Here is a 23,443-nt window from a genome sequence, read left to right as displayed (position 1 = left end):
AACATAGTGTCTTTCAATATGCCCATTTACAATAATGAGCCATTCGGGACAGGCACTACAAAGTCAGCCCAATTCCCTTAGCGCGGGTCCTTATCCAGCATACCCGGAAGCTACAGAGATGAGGAGAGAGAGGAACAGAACAAACAAACAACACGCTCATCCATAACATTGATAAGTATAATAAATATTGCTTATATTAAATATGAACACTTGTCTGTTTTTTCTTTATACCATAACCGGTTACTGACGTAAGTGTGAAATGTATGTACTAAGATAGAGAAGTTAATTTGTGTGTCGACCCACATTGTTAACTTATCTGATAACGGAGCAGGGAGGAGTGATGAATGTGTACGTGCGTTAAAGTACCAAATGCTGCCCGCGGCCAGTGACGGACTTCTACGTCACACATAGCGTGCTCCATTCGATAGTACCAGACGTAAGTGCATGGGCGACTTTGAAATGTCGGTCTATCCGCCCGATGTTCTACTTGGAACAAAGACCACAGTCACGTTCATGTCTGCTGTTCATAGCTGCTGTTCATAGCTTCTCTCTCCTGCATTCCTGTGTGTGTGTGTGCGTGCGTGCGTCTTTGTTTGCTCCACAGACCAGCAAACTAACACTAAGAAAGTAAAACGTGTATAGAGAATCTGTAGCAGGGTGCTGTGTGTTTTAGACAGCTCCACAGTATAGAGCACATGTGTCAAACTCAAGGCCCGCGGGCCAGATGTGGCCCGCCAGGTCATTTTATGTGGCCCGCGAGAGCTTAAAAGTTTTGAGTGTCTAAAAATAAATACCAAAAAATAAATTAAGAGCGTGCTTTGACCAAAAACTACATTCCCACAATGCCTTTCGACTACGCTAGCCACGGCAGTGTCCATGCCAACGAGTGGAATTGAGATATAAATAATGATCCCAAAATGTCCAGAAAGAGAAAAGTTGATGCAGACGGAAGACTGTTTCAAGAAAGATGGGAAGGCGAATACTTGTTTGTGCTTCAAGGAGAAAGACCGGTATGTCTTTTGTGTTACGAGGCGGTGTCAGTTGTCAAAGAGTACAATCTGCGTCGACATTTTGACACCAAACACGGAGCTAAGTACGCTAAAGCTAGCCTTCAAGAAAAGCAACAAATTGCCCAAGAATTAAAAGGCAAACTGCGGTCGCAGCAGAGTTTGTTCATGAAATCCACAGCCAAAAACGAGGCCGCGGTGAAAGCTAGCTTCATTGTGGCTGAAGAAATCGCCCACGCTTCCAAGTCTTTTTCAGAGGGAGCGTTTTTGAAGCAGTGCATGCTGAAGGTCTGTGAGCAGGTGTGTCCCGACCAGTTACAGACTTTTAAAAATGTCAGTTTATCAAGAAACACCATCGCCGACCGAGTGAAGGAACTAGCAGAAAATCTTACAACACAGCTGACCGAGGAGACACGCAGCTACACAGCTTTTTCATTAGCTGTTGATGAAAGCACAGATAACACGGACACAGCGCAGTTATCAATTTTTATTAGAGGCGTAAAGTCGGACCTCTCTATCACTGAGGAGCTGTTGGATGTGGCTGCAATGCATGGGACCACGACGGGACAGAACATTTTTGATGCGGTAGAGAAGTCCGTAAGTAAAAATGCATTGCAGTGGGAAAACTTGGTAGGATTAACTACAGATGGTGCACCGGCAATGTGTGGAGGAAAAGTGGGCTTGGTTGGACTAATGAAGGAGAAAATGCAAAAAATGAACTGTCACACGCCTTTGATAACGTATCATTGCATTATCCATCAAGAAGCTTTGTGTGGGAAGGTGCTGGGGATGGAGGACATTGTGACCACAGTCATGAAAACAGTGAACTTCATTCGGGCGCGTGGCCTGAATCACCGTCAGTTCCAGCAGTTTTTGCTGGAGATGGGCTCGGAACACGGGGATGTGCTGTACCATACAGAAGTGCGGTGGCTGAGTAGGAGCAAAGTCCTCAAGCGATTTTTCGAGCTCAGGAAAGACATTGCTCTTTTTATGCAGAGTAAAGGAAAACTCATGTCTGAACTATCAGATCCAAAGTGGATGTGTGACTTTGCTGTGTTGTGTGACATAACCGACCATCTCGCCCAGCTGAATCAGAAGCTGCAGGGACGCAAACAAGTCATCACGCAGATGTCCGACACGATCACGGCTTTCCAGCGTAAATTGGACTTATGGATGTGGCAAGTGAAACAGGACAATCTTGTTCACTTTCCTGTTTGTCAGAGCATGTCAGCCTCATTTCCCGAGACTTTTTCATGTGCTCAGTTGGCTACCAAACTGAGCTGGTTAAAGACTGAGTTTGATCGGCGCTTCTCTGACTTCAGAGCACAACAGTCTGGCTTTGACATCTTTGCCAATCCTTTCACCACCGATGTCTGCACTGCACCCCAACACCTTCAGATGGAGCTAATTGAGCTTCAAAGCGACAGTGGCCTGAGAGCAAAGTTTCAGGATGCTACAATCCAGGACTTTTACCGTCTGCTGCCTCCTGGTTTGATGCCACAGCTTCGACTTCATGCTGCCCGTGTTCTGTCCATGTTTGGGAGCACCTATCTGTGCGAACAGTTTTTTTCCATAATGAATCTGAACAAAAACCAGCACAGATCACGCCTCACGGATGACAACCTCCATGCTGTTCTACGCATTGCCTCAGCACAGGACCTAAAACCAGACATTGACACACTGGTAACGGGAAAACGGTGTCAGACATCTGGTCAGAAAACACACAGGCAAGCATTTTTTTTTAAACTTAATTAAAATATAATAAAATGTAATTCAACCAAGAAGAAGAACAGTTAAACTGTGTGCAATTTAATGATTGTGCTTGCATTTTGTTTTGTGTTTATCATTTTCAGAACATGATCAATCGATAGTAAAGAGAGAATCCACTTGGTGTGTTCAAGGACTGGCAGCATCTCCTCATCAAAGACTAACCGAAAAACTTGACCAATATAGTTGTGAACTGAGTCAAGTAGTAATTATTTAATGTTTGCAGGTTTATGTGTGTATGCAGACAAATTGTTGTCATCAAACCATCAGTTGGGTGCAAGGCTGTGTGCAGCCTTTTTTTGTAAAATGCTACATGTGTCATACATGTTCTTTGCAGCTCAGTTTTATGTTATTTTTCTTTATTCACTTGGACAGTTTGATCCTGGAGTTATGTGGGTTTTCATAAGCTGACAAAATTTAAAAGGATTTATGTTAGAGCTACAAGCAAACATATATTTTCTATGCAACTGTAATTGTCACTTGAATAAGTTATAATAAATAATGAGTTATTTAACATTAAGGAGGAGTTACATTTATTTTACATTACATTCGATTACATTTATAAGTTACATCTGGCCCTTTGAGGACAGCCATTATGCTGATGTGGCCCTCGGTGAAAATGAGTTTGACACCCCTGGTATAGAGAATCTGTACAGTGTATTCGGGAAGGTTTCAGACCCCTTGACTTTTTTCACATTTTGTTACGTTACAGCCTTCTAAAATTAATTATGGATTCATTTTTCCCTCATCAATCTACACACAATGCCCCATAATGACAAAGCATTATGGGGTATAGACTATCCTACCAATCACTGGAGAATAAACTGGATGAGCTCCATTAGAGATTGATAGGATAGTCTAACAGAGCTCGTCCAGTTTGTTCTCCAGTGATTGTACGTTTGTTAATAGAACGGAGGGTAGAGGCGGATTATTTTTTTGCCAAAGTATTTTCTCCAGGGTGACCGCACTTCGGCCTCTCAGGCAGTCTTTTCCTTTTATGAGTCTCTGGGATCAGAGTGAGTGGTATGTCCTGCGCCGCCGGCTCCTTGAAATCTTCATCCAAATTCGAGGTTAGTGATCGCTGTTCTGATGTCCAGAAGCTCTTTTCGGCCATAGTTAACAATGGTGGAAACATTTTGTATGTATATACAAACAGCAGAATTGGTCATGAGTCCTTAAAACGGCAATTATCCATTGCAGCAGTCTGATTCTTGACGTATTATATCCTGTTCATTTTGTCTTGTAGTATTTATTTGAGTGAAGTCAGAAGAAAAATGGGACACTTTTAGCATTTCAATCTTCTGTAACCTCTGCAGACACACTGAGTGTAGAAAACATTAAGGACACCTTCCTAGTACTGAGTTGCACCCCCTTTTGCCCTCAGAACAGCCTCAATTCTTTGGGGCATGGACTCTACAATGTGTCGAAAGCATTCCACAGGAATGCTGGCCCATGTTGACTCCAATGCTTCCCACAGTTTTGTCCTTTGGGTGTTAGACCTTTCTTGATACACACGACTAACTAACAGAGTTGCAGTTCGTGACACTCAAACCGGTGTGCCTGGTACCTACTACCGATTATTGAAAGATGTTTTTAAATGTGTCTCGTGTTGTTTTGCATAATAAACCTGATTGGATTAAAATAATGATTGCTATTTGGCTGTTCCATTTATTTCCCTGTGCAAAAACTTGTGGATGTGAACCAATATGCATTGAATTTGAATGGGATAAGATCATGTTAGATTCAGATAAATCAGATTATTCAAAAATCAATGACAGACAGCAAGAAATCAAATGATTGTGTCTTTAAATCGAGCACCGTATTCAGTACGCATGGCAAACCAGCAGTGTAATCTCCTAACCTGCTACGATAAATCAAATCTGACGTTAAATGGACAAACGCTGGATCCCTTCTAGCCATTACCAACTGCCTCTGCCTTCACTAAATCAATGGTATACAGTGGGACAAAAAATTATTTAGTCAGCCACCAATTGTGCAAGTTCTCCCACTTAAAAAGATGAGGGCTGTATTTTTCATCATAGGTACACTTCAACTATGACAGACAAAATGAGAAAAAAATTCCAGAAAATCACATTGTAGGATTTTTATTAATTTATTTGCAAATGATGGTGGAAAATAAGTATTTGGTCAATAACAAAAGTTTATCTCAATACTTTGTTATATACCCTTTGTTGGCAATGACAGAGGTTAAACGTTTTCTGTAAGTCTTCACAAGGTTTTCACACACTGTTGCTGGTATTTTGGCCCATTCCTCCATGCAGATCTCCTCTAGAGCAGTGATGTTTTGGGGCTGTTGCTGGGCAACACGGACTTTCAACTCCCTCCAAAGATTTTCTATGGGGTTGAGATCTGGAGACTGGCTAGGCCACTCCAGGACCTTGAAATGCTTCTTACGAAGCCACTCCTTCGTTGCCCGAGCGGTGTGTTTGGGATCATTGTCATGCTGAAAGACCCAGCCATGTTTCATCTTCAATGCCCTTGCTGATGGAAGGAGGTTTTCACTCAAAATCTCACGATACATGGCCCCATTCATTCTTTCCTTTACACGGATCAGTCCTCCTGGTCCCTTTGCAGAAAAACAGCCCCAAAGCATGATGTTTCCACCCCCATGCTTCACAGTAGGTATGGTGTTCTTTGGATGCAACTCAGCATTCTTTGTCCTCCAAACACGACGAGGTGAGTTTTTACCAAAAAGTTATATTTTGGTTTCATCTGACCATATGACATTCTCCCAATCTTCTTCGGGATCATCCAAATGCTCTCTAGCAAACTTCAGACGGGCCTGGACATGTACTGGCTTAAGCAGGGGGACACGTCTGGCACTGCAGGATTTGAGTCCCTGGCGGCGTAGTGTGTTACTGATGGTAGGCTTTGTTACTTTGGTCCCAGCTCTCTGCAGGTCATTCACTAGGTCCCCCCGTGTGGTTCTGGGATTTTTGCTCACCGTTCTTGTGATCATTTTGACCCCACGGGGTGAGATCTTGCGTGGAGCCCCAGATCGAGGGAGATTATCAGTGGTCTTGTATGTCTTCCATTTCCTAATAATTGCTCCCACAGTTGATTTCTTCAAACCAAGCTGCTTTGCTTACCTATTGCAGATTCAGTCTTCCCAGCCTGGTGCAGGTCTACAATTTTGTTTCTGGTGTCCTTTGACAGGTCTTTGGTCTTGGCCATAGTGGAGTTTGGAGTGTGTGGACAGGTGTCTTTTATACTGATAACAAGTTCAAACAGGTGCCATTAATACAGGTAACGAGTGGAGGACAGAGGAGCCTCTTAAAGAAGAAGTTACAGGTCTGTGAGAGCCAGAAATCTTGCTTGTTTGTAGGTGACCAAATACTTATTTTCCACCATAATTTGCAAATAAATTCATAAAAAATCGTACAATGTGATTTTCCGGATTTTTTTTTCTCGTTTTGTCTGTCATAGTTGAAGTGTACCTATGATGAAAATTACAGGCCTCTCATCTTTTTAAGTGGGAGAACTTGCACAATTGGTGGCTGACTAAATACTTTTTTGCCCCACTGTATATTATAAAATAAATAAATAAAAGGACATCACCACACATATTTTATCTGAAGAAACAAAGTAAAACAAAATCACAATGAATTGAGTTTCAAAAGTTTAGTACCTGAAATAAGGTCAGAAGTTACATAAACCTACGATAATTGTTAGAATGTAAATCTATATTCAAACCAATACCTTCAGGACTTAATTTATTAAATCTCATTTTTGCTTTGGAGAACATGTCACGATAGATGCACAATGTATGTTAGAAGGTTGCTCCCTACTGGGTAAATGTAATAATCCATTCTGTTAGGGCTAGGTGTCCCGCTAGCGGGGCCAAAGTCGTCAACATCCGGTGAAATTGGAGGGTGTGCAATTCAAATAAAAAAATCGTAATATTAAACATTCATGAAAATACAAGTGTCTAACATCATTCAAAAGCCTGAAACCTTGTATAAAGACTGACATCTAGTGGAAGCCATAGGTACTGCATTCTGGGAGACAGAAATACACATGAGCAATAGCTTTGCATTGGAGGAGACTTGGAGCTAGAAATGTGTATATTCGCCTGCCATATCAATTCTGTTATACTCACAGACATTAAAGTGTTTTCTAACCAATGCTACCAATTAAATGTATATCCTAGCTTCTGGGCCTGAGTAACAGGCAGTTTACTTTGGGCATGTCAGACAGGCGGAAATTCAGGAAACTAGGCCCTATTCCAGAGTTAAGATAACTTTTTAACTCCAAGAACAAGATCCCTCCTGGAGGGAAATTCTTCTGGAATGCATATAATTACTGAAATTTAAAAGAAGAAAGCTTGGTTGCTCCCTCATACATTTTGTATGTCAAAAAAAGTAAAAGAAATTCACTTTAAAATCTAGCACAAAATATACACTTGCAATAACTTGTCTAAGTTCATGGATTTAGAGGACAACATGATGCCATTTCTGTGACAAAGAAGGGAAACTATTATACACATTTTTTACGTGTGTGACTCTGAAGTTATTTATGAGCGAGTTAAGTATTTAACCTTTCTAGGACACACGTTCCGCTAGCGGAACCCCTGACAACATTCCGCTGAAAAGGCAGCGTGGGAATTTTTTTATTTTTTAATATGTAACTTTCACACATTAACAAGTCCAATACAGCAAATGAAAGATAAACATCTTGTTAATCTACCCATCATGTCCGATTTAAAAAAATGCTTTACAGCGAAAACACAACATATGATTATGTTAGATCACCGCCAAGTCCAAAAAACACACAGCCATTTTCCCAGCCAAAGATAGGAGTCACAAAAAGCAGAAAGAGATAAAATGAATCACTAACCTTTGATGATCTTCATCAGATGACACTCATAGGACATCATGTTACACAATACATGTATGTGTTGTTCGATAATGTGCATATTTATATAAAAAAATCTCAGTTTACATTGGCGCCATGTTCAGAAATGCCTCCAAAATATCCAGAGAAATTGCAGAGAGCCACATCAAATAACAGAAATACTCATCATAAACTTTGATGAAAGATACATGTTTTACATAGAATTAAAGATACACTTGTTCTTAATGCAACCGCTGTGTCAGATTTCAAAAAAACTTTACGGAAAAAGCAAACCATGCAATAATCTGAGACGGCGCTCAGATAGAAATAAAATTTCTCCTCCATGTTGGAGTCAACAGATATACGAAATTACATCATAAATAATCCTTTACCTTTGATCTTCATCAGAATGCACTCCCAGGAATCCTAGTTCCACAATAAATTGTTGTTTTGTTCGATAATGTCCATTATTTATGTCCAAGTAGCTACTTTCGTTTGCACGTTTAGTACACATATCCAAACGCTCGCGCAGGTCCAGGCGAACTTCAAAAGGTTATATTAGAGGTCAAATAAACTTGTCAAACTAAGTAGAGAATCAAACTTTAGGATGTTATCATAAATATTCAATAACGTTCCAACCGGAGAGTTCCTTTGTGTCTATAGAAGTAATGGAACGCAAGTCGATATCATGTGGAATGCGCATGACCAGGACCTGGCACTCTGCCAGACCACTGACTCAAACAGCTCCCATCCGGCCCCACACCACAGTAGAAGCTTCATTCAACGTTCTACAGACTGTTGACATCTAGTGGAAGGCGTAGGAAGTGCAAACAGATCCATATCCCACTGGAAATTCAATAGGCGATGAGTTGAAAATCGACCAGCCTCAGAATTCTCACTTCCTGTTTGGATTTTTTCTCAGGTTTTTGCCTGCCATATGAGTTCAGTTATACTCACAGACATCATTCAAACAGTTTTAGAAACGTCAGGAGTGTTTTATATCCAATAGTAATAATAATATGTATATATTAGCATCTGGGACAGAGTAGGAGGCAGTTCACTCTGGGCACGCTATTCATTCAAAGTGAAAATGCTGCCCCCTATCCCTAAAAAGTTAAATGTTATATTTCATTAACCTGTTAGGCGGGCTGTCCCGACGTCGGTACACTTATGACAACATCCAGCTCAATTGCAGGGCGCGAAATTCAAAATCTATTTTTTTTTTAATATTTAACTTTCACACATTAACAAGTCCAATACAGCATTTGAAAGATAAACATCTTGTTAATCCAGCCAACGTGTCCGATTTTAAAATGTTTTACAGCAAAAACACCACGTATATTTATGTTAGTTCACCACCAAATACAAAAGAGGGCAGACATTTTTCACAGCACAGGTAGCATGCACAAAGCCAACCTAACTAACCAAGATCCAACCAAACAAACCTAGAAACAACTTCCTCAGATGACAGTCCTATAACATGTTACACAATAAATCTACATTTTGTTCGAAAAATGTGCATATTTGAGCTATAAATCAGTTTTACATTGATGCTACCATCATAGCTACAGTCAGAAATAGCACGGGAGTAGCCAGAGTAAATACAGACACCAACGTCAACTACCTAATTACTCATCATAAAACATTTCAGAAAAATATATGGTGTATAGCAAAATGAAAGACAAAGATCTTGTGAATACAGACAATATTTCCGATTTTTTTAAGTGTTTTACAGCGAAAACACAATATATCGTTATATTAGCTTACTGCAATGGCTAACACACAACAGCATTGATTCCAAGTAATCGGTAGCGATAGCACAGCTCGACAGATATATTAAATAGCATCCCAAATTGGGTCCTTATCTTTGTTGATCTTCCATCAGAATGTTGTAAAGGGGTCCATTGTCCAGTACCGTCTTAGTTCGTTCTGGATCCAAACAATTTCCCTCTTGAATTAGCAAGCACACTGGCCGTGCGGCGCTAACCTCTCCTTCTTGAAAAAATTCTTCCAAAGCATCACGTCTAAAGTCCCGAATAAATTTCAATAATATAATTAAACTATATTGAAAAAACATACTTTAGGATGATATTGTGACATGTATCAAATAAAATCGAAGCCGGAGATCATATTCACCTATAACGACAGTTTTCCAGGAGGCAATACAAAGTCCAACTTCGCGCCTTGGAGAAAGAAAATTATGGCGGTCCTCTCACTCCAAGAGGCTGTATTCAATCCCTGAACGAGATATTCAAGTCCTTTCTGCTCTCACTTCCGCATGACACCCAGGGGAAGGCGTATGACGTGTTTCTATGGTCCCAAGTGACATGCCCTTTTATAGACAAGCTCTTGAAAAGAGACCTCGCATTTGGAAATCTCACTTCCGGATAGGAAATGGGCTGCAGAAAGAGTTCTGGTTCACTTAGAGAAATAATTCAAACGGTTTAAGAAACTAGAGAGTGTTTTCTATCCAATAGAAATGATAATATGCATATGTACGAGCAAGAATTGAGTAGGAGGCCGTTTGAAATGGCCACCTATTTTCAGGTTACTCAGTGCTGCCCCTTGCAGCCATAAGAAGTTTTAATAAGACCCATGTATTTACAATGAAAGATATAATATGTTACTAAAATGAAAACAATACAATTGAATTAGTCGTTAATTTCTTCATTCTTTCTGGTTAATGTTATACACAAAAAAAACACATTTTTGAAATCTCTAGAATTAGTCAATTACAAAAAACACCATTCTAAATGAATAGCACTCGGTTTGCCGCGATGATGTTATTGACATGGCGGGAATGCAATGTGGATAGATGATTGGTTGACTAAACACTAACCAGCGCGGCAGATGAGATATATATATATTTTTTACCTTTTATTTAACTAGGCAAGTCAGTTAAGGACTGAATAGAGGATATTTTTCACCAGTTGGATCAACCTCTCCCATACCCCCCCATGGTGGGCTCCAGAGGGTGGGTTGAATGACCATGTCACTCCTTCCTTCAGTAATTCATTTGGAATCTTGTTGTGATCCAGCTCTTTCAGAGCTTTTCCTAACACTCTGTGTTCCAACAAAGTTGGTGCCATTGTCTGTTCTGATACTTGTTACTGGGCCCCTTCGACAGATGAACCTGCGCAGGCGGCATTGATGCAGGAATCAGTATCCAGATAACTAACAACTTCTAGATGGACAGCTCGACTCACAAGGCACGTAATGATCACACCATACCGCTTCACATGAACGCGGCCTCGCTTCACCTCTATAGGGCCGAAGGAATCTATGCCCACATGGGTGAAAGGCGGCAAATCAGGTGACACCCGATCTTGTGGAAGGTCGGCCATCTTCTGTTCTCCAGCTCTAGCTTGCATCCGCCTGCAGAAGACACATCTCTTCTGCATCCGACTGCAGAAGACACATCTCTTAACTTCTCTAGGGTAAGGGGCAGCATTCCGAATTTTGGATGAAATGCATGCCCAAATTAAACTGCCTGCTTCTCGGGCCCAGAAGATATGATATACATATAATTGGTATATTTGGATATAAAACACTCTAAAGTTTCCAAAAGTGTTAAAATAGTGTCTGAGTATAACAGAACTGATTTGGCAGGTGAAAACCCGAGGAAAATCCATTCAGGAAGTAGTTTTTTTTGTTGGTTTTGTAGTTTTCTATTCAATGCCATTACAGTATCCATTGACTTAGGACTCAAATTGCAGTGTCTATGCCTTCCACTAGATGTCAACAGTCTTTAGAAATTGTTTCAGGCTTGTACTCTAAAAAATGAGGAAGTAAGACCAGTCTGAATGAGTAGACCCTAAAGTGTCACAGAGCTTTTTCTTGCGCGAGACCGAGAGAGTGCCTTTCTTGTTTACCTTTTATATTGACGACGTTATTGTCCGGTTGAAATATGATCAATTATTTAGACTAAAAACAACCCGAGGATTGAATATAAACATCGTTTGACATGTTTCTATGAACTTTACGGATACAATTTAGATTTTGTCTTCCTGTTTTGACTGCGTTTGAGCCTGTGGAATACTGAAGAAAACGCGCAAACAAAACTGAGGTTTTTGGATATAAAGAGACTTTATCGAACAAAAGGAACATTTATTGAGTAAATGAATGTCTGCTGAGTGCAACCATATGAAGATCATCAAAGGTAAGGGATTAATTTTATCTCTATTTCTGACTTGTTTAACTCTTCTACTTGGCTGGTTACTGTTTGTAATGATTTGTCTGCTGGGCTATGTTCTCAAATAATCGTAAGGTATGCTTTCGCCGTAAAGCATTTTTAAAATCTGACACCGTAGTTGGATTCACAAGAAGTTAGTCTTTAAACCTATGTAAAATATGTTTTGTTTTCTGAATTTTTATAATGAGTATTTCTGTATTTGAATTTGGCGCCCAGCAGTTTCACTGGCTGTTGAAGAGGTGGGACGCTAACGTCTCATGTACCCAAGAGAGGTTAAGGCACAGCCACACGAATCCAAGGTTGAGTTTCTGAGATCAAAAGGCCTTTGTTTTGGCTGTTTGATGAGAGGACACTTAAGCAAAGAATGTAAAAGACGGATGACCTGTCAGAGTTGTCAAAGAAAGCCCCCCACTATCCTGCACATTGAAGGAAGAGAGATTTAGATCTCAAAAGGCAGATGAGTGGTGTAGCAGTGCTCTTGTTTCACTGGAAGCTGGTGAAGATACCGGGGCCGGTACAGATTGTGCACTTGCAATTGTGCCAGTTCAAGTAAAGATGGCAAATGGAAGCAAGTCTGTGTTAACCTATGTGGTTATCGATTCTGGTAGCTCATCAACATTTTGTACAGAGAGACTCATGAGGCAGCTGAAAGCTGAAGGCAGTGAGACTGAAATCCTGCTACGCACAATGTGGCAGGAGAGTCCTACCTAGAACTTTGAGAAATCTGGATTAGAGATTGGCAACGTGGAAGGCGACATATTTCTTGCATTACCAAAGGTCTACACTCAGAACAAGATCCCAGTGACGAGAACATTCCCACTCAGAAATATCTCAAAAGGTGGCCATACCTGAAAGAGGTTCAGTTGAAGGAGATTGATGCTGACGTCAAACTCCTGATTGGCGTAAATGCTCCAAAGGCAATGGAACCCTGGCAAATCATAAATAGCCAAGGCAACGGACCGCATGCAGTGAAAACCCTCTTTGGATGGGTGATGAACGGCCCTCTTAACAATTGTACCATGGCAGAAGAATCTGGGCGTCCTACGGTGATGGCCAATCGTATCTCAATGGCCGACCTGGGGGTTCTTCTGGTAAAATCAGTACAACCATGACTTCCCTGAGAAAGAGTATGAAGAGAAAAGTGAGATGTCAGCTGAGGATTGTAAGTTTATGGAGATAGTATCAAGTTCCATAACCCTCAAAGACCGCCACTACTACTTATCATTGCCCTTTCGCAACAAAGATGTAGTCCGGGCTCTAAAATATTATCAGGAAGTTCAAGAAGGACAAAGGTTACGCTGCAGAGTACAAAGGCTTCATGGAAGAGAAAAGGTTACGCCGAGAAGGTACCACAAGAACAGCTCCTCAGAGAGAAAGGCAAGGTATGGTACATACCACACCATGGCGTTCACCATAAGCGCAAAGGAACAAAACGAGTGGTGTTTGACTGTTCATCATCCTATAAAGGCACATCTCTCAACAGTGAACTCCTTCAAGGCCCTGACCTGGCAAACACGCTTATAGGAGTCTTGTTAAGATTTCGGCAAAGCACATTGCCATGATTGCAGACATTGAAGGAATGTTCCATCAAGTACGTGTCCTTGAAGATGACTTAGACTTCCTGTGATTCCTATAGTGGCCGGACGGTGATACTAACATAAGATTGGAGTACAGAATGACGGTACATCTTTTTGGTGCTATATCCTCTCCAAGTTGTGCACACTTTGCACTGTGAAAGACTGCAGAAGACAACTGTGAGAGGTTCGATGAAGAGGTGATTCAAACAGTCAAGTCCAACTTATGTTGATGACTGCCTCAAGTCAGTGGCCACAGAAGAACAAGCCATAGCTCTCACAAAAAACCTCAGGGATGTGTGCTCTCAGGGTGGGTTCAAGTTGACCAAGTGGGTCAGCAACAGCCGCGCTGTGCTGGCTTCTATCCCTGATGAACACAAAGCCAAGCAGATTAAAGAACTGGACCTGGACAGAGAAAAGCTGCCTGTTGAAAGAGCACTTGGAATCCGATGGAACATTGAAAGTTATGCGTTTACCTTCCGAGTCACTGTCAAGAACAGAGTCCTTACAAGAAGAGGTATTCTCTCCACTGTCAGCTTTGTTTATGATCCATTAGGTTTCCTCGCCCCATTCATATTAAAGGTAAAGCAGATATTCAAGCGCTCTGCAAACTAAAGTGTGGATGGGATGAAGTCACCCCTGAAGAACACTATTTCATGGAAGAGATGGCTCAGAGCTGGACCAGCTGTCCAGATTCCAGATTGACAGTGGTATGATGCCTGAGAACTTTGGTCAGGTCAAGACCGCACAGCTGCATCACTTCGGTGACGCAAGTGAACAACGTTATGGCATGTCAAGCTACCTTAGGTTCACAAATGGTATGGAAAAGTTCCACATGGCATTCATACTGGGGAAATCAAGGGTGACTCCACTCAAGCAGATGACGATCCCCAGACTGGAACTTGCCGCAGCAACATTGGCAGTGCGAGTGGACAGGATGTTAAGGTTGGAGCTCCAGATTGAACTTGCGGAGTCAACTTTCTGGACAGACAGCCAGTCTGTGCTAAAATACATCTGCAACGATACCAAGAGATTCCATACCTTTGTGGCTAATAGGGTTGCTATGATCCGTGACCTATCGAAAGCATAACAGTGGAGGTATTTGAACTCCAAACACAACCCAGCCGATGATGCCTCAAGAGGATTACATGTTGAAACTTTCCTGAACTCAAAGAGATGGCACAAAGGACCAGAATTCCTGGAGAAAACAGAAACACAATGGCCGAAAGTTGCCGAGGAGCTTGGCTCCCTCCCTCCGGATGATCCAGAGGTGAGAAAAGACGTCATCGTAAATAGTACATGTGTGGAAGAAAAGAGTCCGACCAGCAAACCGATTGAGTAATATTCAACATGGAACAGCTTGAAAAAAGCAGTTGCCTGGATGCTGAAATTGAAGAGACTTCTTCTACAGTTAAGCCAGAAAAGGAAAGTTCTCACACAAACTGATCCAGGATCAGATCAGAGTCTAACAAACTCACTGAAGGAACAAATTGACAAGTTCAAACTGACGTTTGGAAAAGAAAGTCTGTCTGTGGATGACCTAGATGGAGCAGAAAAGGTCATCATTCAATTTGAGCAACGACAGCACTAACTTCTTGGCAATATGGGGGCGCTGTTTCCACTTTGGGAAAAATCGTGCCCAAATTAAACTGCCTCGTACTCTATTCTAGATCGTACAATATGCATATTATTATTACTATTGGATAGAAAACACTCAAGTTTCTAAAACTGTTTGAATTATATCTGTGAGTAAAACAGAACTCATTTTGCAGCAAACTTCCAGACAAGTGAAAAATCTGAAAACGATGCTCTGTTCCAGGGCCTGCCTATTGAATTGCCTTATATTTATGGATACGCATGCACTGCATACGCCTTCCACTAGATGTCAACAGGCAGTGGAAGGTGGAATGGGGTGTCTAGCTTGATCTGAGGTCGAACAAGAGCTCTTGGAATGACGTGTCCAGAATTTCCTTTCTCTACCTAGGCGCGGGAAGCACCTCCCTATTGTCTTCTGAAAAGCGTTCGGTATACACGGCTAATATCTCCGGCTTTGTTTTTATTTGATACATATGAGAAAAACATCATAAAGTAGGTTTTTTCAACCGAGTTTCATCAGTTTATTCAACGTTTAATGGGACTTTTGGAGTTTTTCGTTCTCTGTGTCGAGAGAAATTGGGAACGTCATCAACATTGGCTAGCCTTGTGGAGTGAATTTGACAGGAGAGAAGGACATTCTAAAACCAAACAACGATTTATTCTGGACCTAGGACTCCTTGTACAAGATTCTGATGGAAGCTCAGCAAAAGTAAGAACAATTTATGATGTTATTTCGTATTTCTGTGGAAAATGTTTAGTCCTATTATCCTCCCTTTTTGTGGGCGCTGTCTCGCTAAAACGTAAGCTGTTTGTTATGGTAAAGTTATTTTTTAAAATCTAACACGGCGGTTGCATTAAGAACTAGTGTATCTTTCATTTGCTGTCCAACATGTATTTTTTAGTAAAGTTTATGATGAGTTCTTTGGTCAGATTAGGTGAGTGTCCAAAATAGCTTCGGACAATTTGGTGAATCGATGCTACATATTCACAATGTATAACCACGGTTTGCAGCTCTAAATATGCACATTTTCGAACAAAACATAAGTGTATTGTATAACCTGATGTTATAAGACTGTCATCTGATGAAGTTGGTCAAGGTTAGTGATTAATTTTATATATTTTGCTGGTTTTTGCGATCGCTACCTTTTGCTGCTAATAAATGCTATATTGTGTTTGGCTATTGTGGTTAGCTAATATAATGCTATATTGTGTTTTCGCTGTAAAACACTTAAAAAAATTGGAAATATTGGCTGGATTCACAAGATGTTTATCTTTCATTTGCTGTACACCATGTATTTTTCATAAATGTTTTATGATGAGTATTTAGGTATTTCACGTTGCTCTCTGTAATTATTCTGGCTGCTTTGGTGATATTTTTGATGGTAACTGCAATGTAAAACTATGATTTATACCTCAAATATGCACATTTTCGAACAAAACATAAATTTATTGTATAACATGTTATAAGACTGTCATCTGACGAAGTTGTTTCTTGGTTAGTGACTAATTATATCTCTATTTGGTCGGTTTTGTGATAGCTACCTATGCGGTAGAAAAATTGTGAAAATATGCGGTTGAGTCTTTGGCTATTGTGGTTAGCTAATAGAAATACATAGTGTTTTCGCTGTAAAACATTTAAAAAATCGGAAATGATGGCTGGATTCACAAGATGTTTATCTTTCATTTGCTGTATTGGACTTGTGATTTCATGAAAATTATATTATATGATATTCCTGTCGCGTTAGGCTAGGCTATGCTAGTCAGCTTTTTTGATGAGGATGCTCCTGGATCCGGGATGGGTAGCAATGAAAGGTTAAAGTCAGCTGCAGTTTTGTTATTTAAAAACTTTTTGTTGGACAGGGGATCTTGAATATCTCCATACAATGGATCCTGCAGTATTTAGGCCTGTTTTTCCATGAACTTCACAAGGTCACTGAACTGGGCTCTCAGGTGGCTTCTCTCTAAAATATCACATGTTGTAGACCTCCATTTTTCCCTTAGTATGTAGGGAAGTTTTGACATGATCAATTTTATGTTGGAGGGAAGATTAAGCTCTTCCATGTTCTGTAGGTCTTGCATAGCGTTACAGCAACCTCTTAGTGCACCCAGTTCCTTTCCATCATCCGGTTTGATGTTTGTCCAGTTGCAAGCTTTTTCCATGTAAGTAGTGGTGACTTTGATTCCATTGCCAAAGTGTTCCTTTAACAACCTCTTCGCCTCTGCATAGCCTCTTCTGGCTTCCATATGTAGACAACTACGGACCAGATCCTTGGGCTGACCAGAGGTGTACTGTTCCAGGTAATAGAGCCTATCCTGGTGACTGCTTATCTTCTATACCATGCTCAAAATGCACGCATGAATGGCCTAAAGTGTAGAGGATCACCGTCAAACATAGGTATCTCCCTAACAGGGAGTGTGGCCTGTTTGTGCTGTAGTACAAGGAGGTCAGCAATTCCATTCTGCATTTGCATGACAGTAGAGAGGTTATCATGGCTGGTATTATGGCTGATACCCGCAGTGTTGATTGCTAGACCTTGCTGTTGGCTGCTGAAGGGTGTGCTTTACGACTGTTTTCTTTTTTTTTTGAAAACTCTGTTTATTAAGTTTTACACACACACAGACAAGACAAAGCAATATAAATAATATACTCAACTAGAAAAAATACAAATAATACATATAAAAAAAATAACTTTAAAGATACCATACTTTAGACAAGTTAAACACACCAGGCAGAAGGCTACAAAAGGTTAAAGGGCAATCTATAGTATAGGGACAGAGCAAACACATCACCATTGTTCCTGTAAACAGTCAAGGGATGGGGTGGAGAAATGCAACCACTCACAGACAGTCAAGGCCACAGACCAACCATCCACTGGACCAAAAATAAAAAGTTTACAATGCTTTAAAATAAAAAATGAATAATAATAATTTTATGTAGGCGTGAACAGAATTAAAAAATAAAAATAACTGGGAAAAACAAGCTCACACCTTAGTCTCTGCCCGGGCAAGATGAACAAGGCATCCGCAGGTCACAATCAATAAGAACATCAACCTTAATGCCCCCCACCCCCACCCCAGAAAAAAACACAGAGAAATGCTCATCCAACCTCTAAGTCACAGGGGGGTCAAATACAGACTTATTTTGGTTTTAATAGGAATGCCATCAGAGGATGGACTGTTTAAAGTAAGACCGGAATGGAGCCCAAGCCTCATTAAACAGTTTGGGGTTCCCACGTGAATTTAATTAAATTTTTTCTAGTTTCAGAGAGCACAACACATCTCTCACCCAATATTTATAAGATGGGGGAGCTGCCATCTTCCAGTTCTGTAGTATTAGCCGTCTAGCTAAAAGAGTTGTATAAGCAACAGTGTCCGACTGGATTCTTGACAGGGGGGTACCTATGGGCAGTACTCCAAAAAGGGCTGTAAGGGGAGAGGGATCTATAACAGTGTTATATATATCAGAGAAACATTTAAATATTAATTCCCAGAAACCTGACAGTTTATGACAGCCCCAGAACATATGCAACAGTGTGGCTGGTTCAATTTTACATCTGACACAGGTAGGATCAAAATCAGAGAATATTCTTCCAAGTCTGGCCCCAGACCAGTGGATACGGTGAACCACCTTGAATTGAATGAGGCTGTGTCTAGTGCTAAAAGAGGACGAATGCACCCTGCGCAGCACAGATTCCCAGGTGTCTTCCCCAAGTTCCTCCCCCAAATCCTTTTCCCATCGAGTCTTTAAAGGCACCAAAGAAGGGTTCTGTAAGTCCTGAATTATTGCATATACATCTGAAATTGCGCCCCTAGGAAGCTTGTTCAGCTCCAGGATGCTCTCTATAGCTGTATTCACAGGCCTATGGGGAAATTCAGGTGTGTTAGCTCTGACAAAGTTCCTAGTCTGGAGATAGCGGAAAAAGTGGGATTGGGGGAGGTTGAACCTTTCCTGTAGCTGAGCAAAAGAGGCAAATGTATCATCAAAGAATAATTGGGCTAGTGAGGAGAGGCCTAGTGAGTGCCAGATGCCAAAAGCCCCATCATTCAAAGATGGAGGAAATAAAATGTTCTGATTGATTGGGCCTGATAGAGAAAAGCCTCGGAGGCCAAAGGCTAAACGGAACTGATTCCAAATTTTAAGAGACTGCTTTACAATTGGGTTGACACACCTTTTGCCTAGGGACACTGGGAGAGATGAGCACAACACAGAAGAAAGTGCAGCAGGTTTACACGATTCAGACTCCATCTGGACCCAGATTGGTCTAGGGCCAGTAGGATCAGTCTGCAGCCAGTACAGAAGGGCTCTGAAATTTGCAGCCCAATAGTATGTCTGAAAATTTGGTAGAGCTAAACCCCCCAATGACTTAGGCTTCTGTAAATGTTTTCTACCAATCCGTGGTACCTTGCCATCCCTAATAAAATGCATGAATGTTTGATCCAGTGAAATAAAAAAAGATTTTGGAATAAAAATGGGTAAACATTGAAATAAATATAGAAATTTGGGCAACACACTCATTTTAATGACATTAATCCTTCCGATAAGAGAAAGAGGTAGCGCATTCCAAAAAGTAAAAGATTGTTTCAAACTGTCTGCTAGAGCAACCAAGTTTTCCTGAAACAGATTTGAATATTTCCTTGTCACTTTAACTCCCAAGTAGGTGAATTGATCCCGGACAATCCTAAACTGAGAACTTATAAAAGAGCACTTTAAAGCAGCCTTGTTTACAGGAAAAAGCTCACTCTTGCCTAGATTCAGCTTGTACCCTGAGATTGATCCAAACCTTTTAAGAACAGATAAGGCGCGTGGCAATGAGGTATCAGGGTTAGAGATAAACAAAAGGAGGTCATCCGCATATAGCGAGACTTTCTGCTCTGAGCCCGTCCGGATTATTCCTTGAATGGCATCATTAGAGCGTAGTGCAATGGCGAGAGGTTCGATTGCCAAAGCAAACAACAAGGGGGAGAGTGGACAGCCCTGTCTGGATCCGCGGTGCAAGGGAAAATAGTCAGAGGACAAGTTGTTAGTCCGTACCGAAGCCATGGGGGAAAAATAAAGAATCTTTATCCACGCAATGAATTTGGGGCCAAAGCCAAATCTATAAAGGGTAGCTGTTAGGTAATCCCACTCAACGCGGTCAAACGCTTTTTCTGCATCAAGTGAGACCACCACCTCTGGGTCCTCCGACGCAGGGGAGTACAGTATATTCATAAGGCGCCTAATATTGAAAAACAAATGCCTATTTCTCACAAAGCCAGTCTGGTCAGAGTGTATTACTTGATGCAGCGAGCCTTCCATACGGATGGCTAAAAGCTTGGCTAGGATTTTGTAATCACAGTTTAAAAGCGAGATTGGGCGATAGGATCCACATTCCAGGGGATACTACTTTCTTTAATAGTAATGAAATTGAAGCCTGATAAAGACTAGGCGGTAGCTTTGAGGTATTAAGGCACTCTGCAAATAGTCGAGACAAGAATGGGCAAAGCAGACCAGAAAGCGCCCTGTAAAATTCGGTTGGAAAACCATCCGGACCCGGTGATTTACCACTTTTCATTGCGGACACCGCTGTTGCAATCTCCTCAGGTGTAAATTCTTCTTCTAGACAGTCATGGGTGTCTGTATCAATTGAAGGCATATTCAGGCCATTAAAGAAGGAATCAATCAGCAAAGGGTCTTGAGGGGATTCAGAGGTGTATAGCGCAGAGTAAAATTGTTTGAATTGATCATTGATCTCTTTATGTATAACTGTGGTGGCACCAGACGGGGTCCTTATTTGTGGGATTAAACGTGAGGCCTCAGATTTACGGATCTGATGTGCAAGGAGTTTACTGGCCTTGTCGCCTTGTTCATACACTCTGTACCGAGCTCGCAAGAGTAACTGTTCAGCTTGCCTGGTAGAAAGCTCATCAAATTCAGATTGGAGTAGTTGGCGCTCTTTATGCAGATCAGAGGAAGGACCCGTGGCATACTTCTCATCCAATGTGGCTATGGATTCGCTCAGGTCCCGAAGTCGCCGAGAGCGAACTCTGTTTTGGTTGGCTGTATAAGAAATAATTTGGCCACGTAGGTATGCTTTGAGAGACTCCCATATGGTAGAGCAGGACATACCTGGTGTTGAATTAGTTTCTAGGAATAAGGTGATTTCAGAAGAAATGAAATTGACAAACTCCTTATCTGAGAGTAAAGTGGGGTTAAGACGCCATTGATAACACATAGGAGGTCGCTGCGGAAACTCTAGTTCAATCACTAATGGTGAATGGTCAGAAATAACAATACTCTTGTAAGTATACTGCCGAAGGTTAGGCAGAAGTTGTTTGTCCAAAAAGAAGTAATCAATCCGGGAGTATGTTTGATGAACATGAGAATAAAAGGAATACTGTCTATCTGTAGGATGTAGGAAACGCCAGGCCTCAAACATGGCATATTTCTGAAGAAAGGCTTGAATAAGTAGGGCACATTTAGATGGGCCTGTAGTTGTTCGTGAGGACTTGTCAAGAACTGGGGACATTTTGCAGTTGAAATACCCCCCTAAAATCAACAAATGAGAATCTAAATTGGGTATAGCAGACAAAAAGGAAGAAATTAAACTTGTGTCATCCCAATTGGGAGCATAAACACTAGCCAAAACAAGAGGGGTAGAAAACAGTTTACCGGTTACTATGACGTATCGTCCCTTAGGATCAGCGATAACCTCAGAAGCTACAAAGGGAGTGGCTTTATCAACCAAAATGGCAGCCCCTCTTGATTTACTATGAAAGTTAGAGTGGAACACTTGACCAACCCAGTCCCTACGCATCCTAAAGTGCTCACCAGTCCTCAAGTGAGTCTCTTGTAGAAATGCAACATTTGCATTCAAACCCTTTAAGTGTGTCAACACCCTCTTACGCTTCACTGGGTTATTAACCCCTTTGGTGTTCCACGAAATGTACTTGATCGCATTGTTTCGGCCCCTCTGGGCATTCCCGTTATACAACCCTGTCATTAGAGCATTGAATGGAAAAGCAATGAGCGCCCAAAAACCCCAGAATAACTTGTCTCAGAGTAATAATGTACGGTGGTAGATGTTTGGAAAAAGTACAGAAAAAAAACAAAAAAGACAGAATGACAACATTAGAACTGAACAATTCAACCCCTCCCCCCACCCCCTCCCCCCATCCCAGACAGTACCTCCCCAAACGAGGTACAAGCCTAAATAGAACATGTTCTCTTCGCACAGTATGTCTGTGAGAGTGCGGTCTTAAACCTAAACCCACAGTCCCGCTCTTTAAAGTCGTGTTTTGTTAGTGGATCAAACAGCAAAAAGAGATAATCATTTTTTAACCTGTTTGGGCTGCAAGCCCGATGTCGGTACACTTATGACAACATCCAGCTCAATTGCAGGGCGCGAAATTCAAAATCTATTTTTTTTTAATATTTAACTTATACACATTAACAAGTCCAATACAGCATTTGAAAGATAAACATCTTGTGAATCCAGCCAACGTGTCCGATTTTTAAAATGTTTTACAGCAAAAACACCACGTATATTTATGTTAGTTCACCACCAAATACAAAAGAGGACAGACATTTTTCACAGCACAGGTAGCATGCACAAAGCCAACCTAACTAACCAAGATCCAACCAAACAAACCTAGAAACAACTTCCTCAGATGACAGTCCTATAACATGTTACACAATAAATCTATGTTTTGTTCGAAAAATGTGCATATTTGAGCTATAAATCATTTTTACATTGATGCTACCATCATAGCTACAGTCAGAAATAGCACGGGAGTAGCCAGAGTAAATACAGACACCAACGTCAACTACCTAATTACTCATCATAAAACATTTCAGAAAAATATATGGTGTATAGCAAAATGAAAGACAAAGATCTTGTGAATACAGACAATATTTCCAATTTTTTAAGTGTTTTACAGCGAAAACACAATATATCGTTATATTAGCTTACTGCAATAGCTAACACACAACAGCATTGATTCCAAGTAATCGGTAGCGATAGCACAGTTCGACAGATATATGAAATAGCATCCCAAATTGGGTCCTTATCTTTGATCTTCCATCAGAATGTTGTAAAGGGGTCCATTGTCCAGAACCGTCTTTGTTTGGATCCAGAACAAACTATTTCCCTCTTGAATTAGCAAGCACACTGGCCGTGCGGCGCTAACCTCTCCTTCTTGAACAAATTCTTCCAACGCATCACGTCTAAAGTCCCGAATAAATTTCAATAATATAATTAAACTATATTGAAAAAACATACTTTAGGATGATATTGTGACATGTATCAAATAAAATCGAAGCCGGAGATCATATTCACCTATAACGACGGTTTTCCAGGAGGCAATTCCAGGTCCAACTTCGCGCCTTCGAAAAAAAAAATTATGGCGGACCTCTCACTCAAAGAGGTTGTATTCAATCCCAGAACGAGATAATCAAGTCATTTCTGCTCTCACTT

At 41.0% G+C, this 23,443-nt stretch overlaps 1 protein-coding gene across 1 annotated transcript; it reads left to right on the top strand.

Annotated features, from left to right (window-relative positions):
- The first annotated feature begins 696 nt into the window (after window positions 1-696).
- Window positions 697-3,412, top strand: LOC139530531 (general transcription factor II-I repeat domain-containing protein 2-like). The gene has a single exon (XM_071327023.1). The coding sequence runs from the start codon at window positions 918-920 to the stop codon at window positions 2,760-2,762; it is 1,845 nt and encodes a 614-aa protein (XP_071183124.1). The 5' UTR covers window positions 697-917; the 3' UTR covers window positions 2,763-3,412.
- Window positions 3,413-23,443: the final 20,031 nt, after the last annotated feature.

Source organism: Salvelinus alpinus, chromosome 9 (genome assembly GCF_045679555.1).
Source record: "Salvelinus alpinus chromosome 9, SLU_Salpinus.1, whole genome shotgun sequence".
NCBI classification, from domain to species: domain Eukaryota; kingdom Metazoa; phylum Chordata; class Actinopteri; order Salmoniformes; family Salmonidae; genus Salvelinus; species Salvelinus alpinus.
This window is presented reverse-complemented; position numbering and strand designations above follow the sequence as displayed.

Coding starts and splice junctions, on each gene's coding strand:
- LOC139530531 (XM_071327023.1), top strand. CDS start 918: ATGTCCAGAAAGAGAAAAGTTGATGCAGACGGAAGACTGTTTCAAGAA.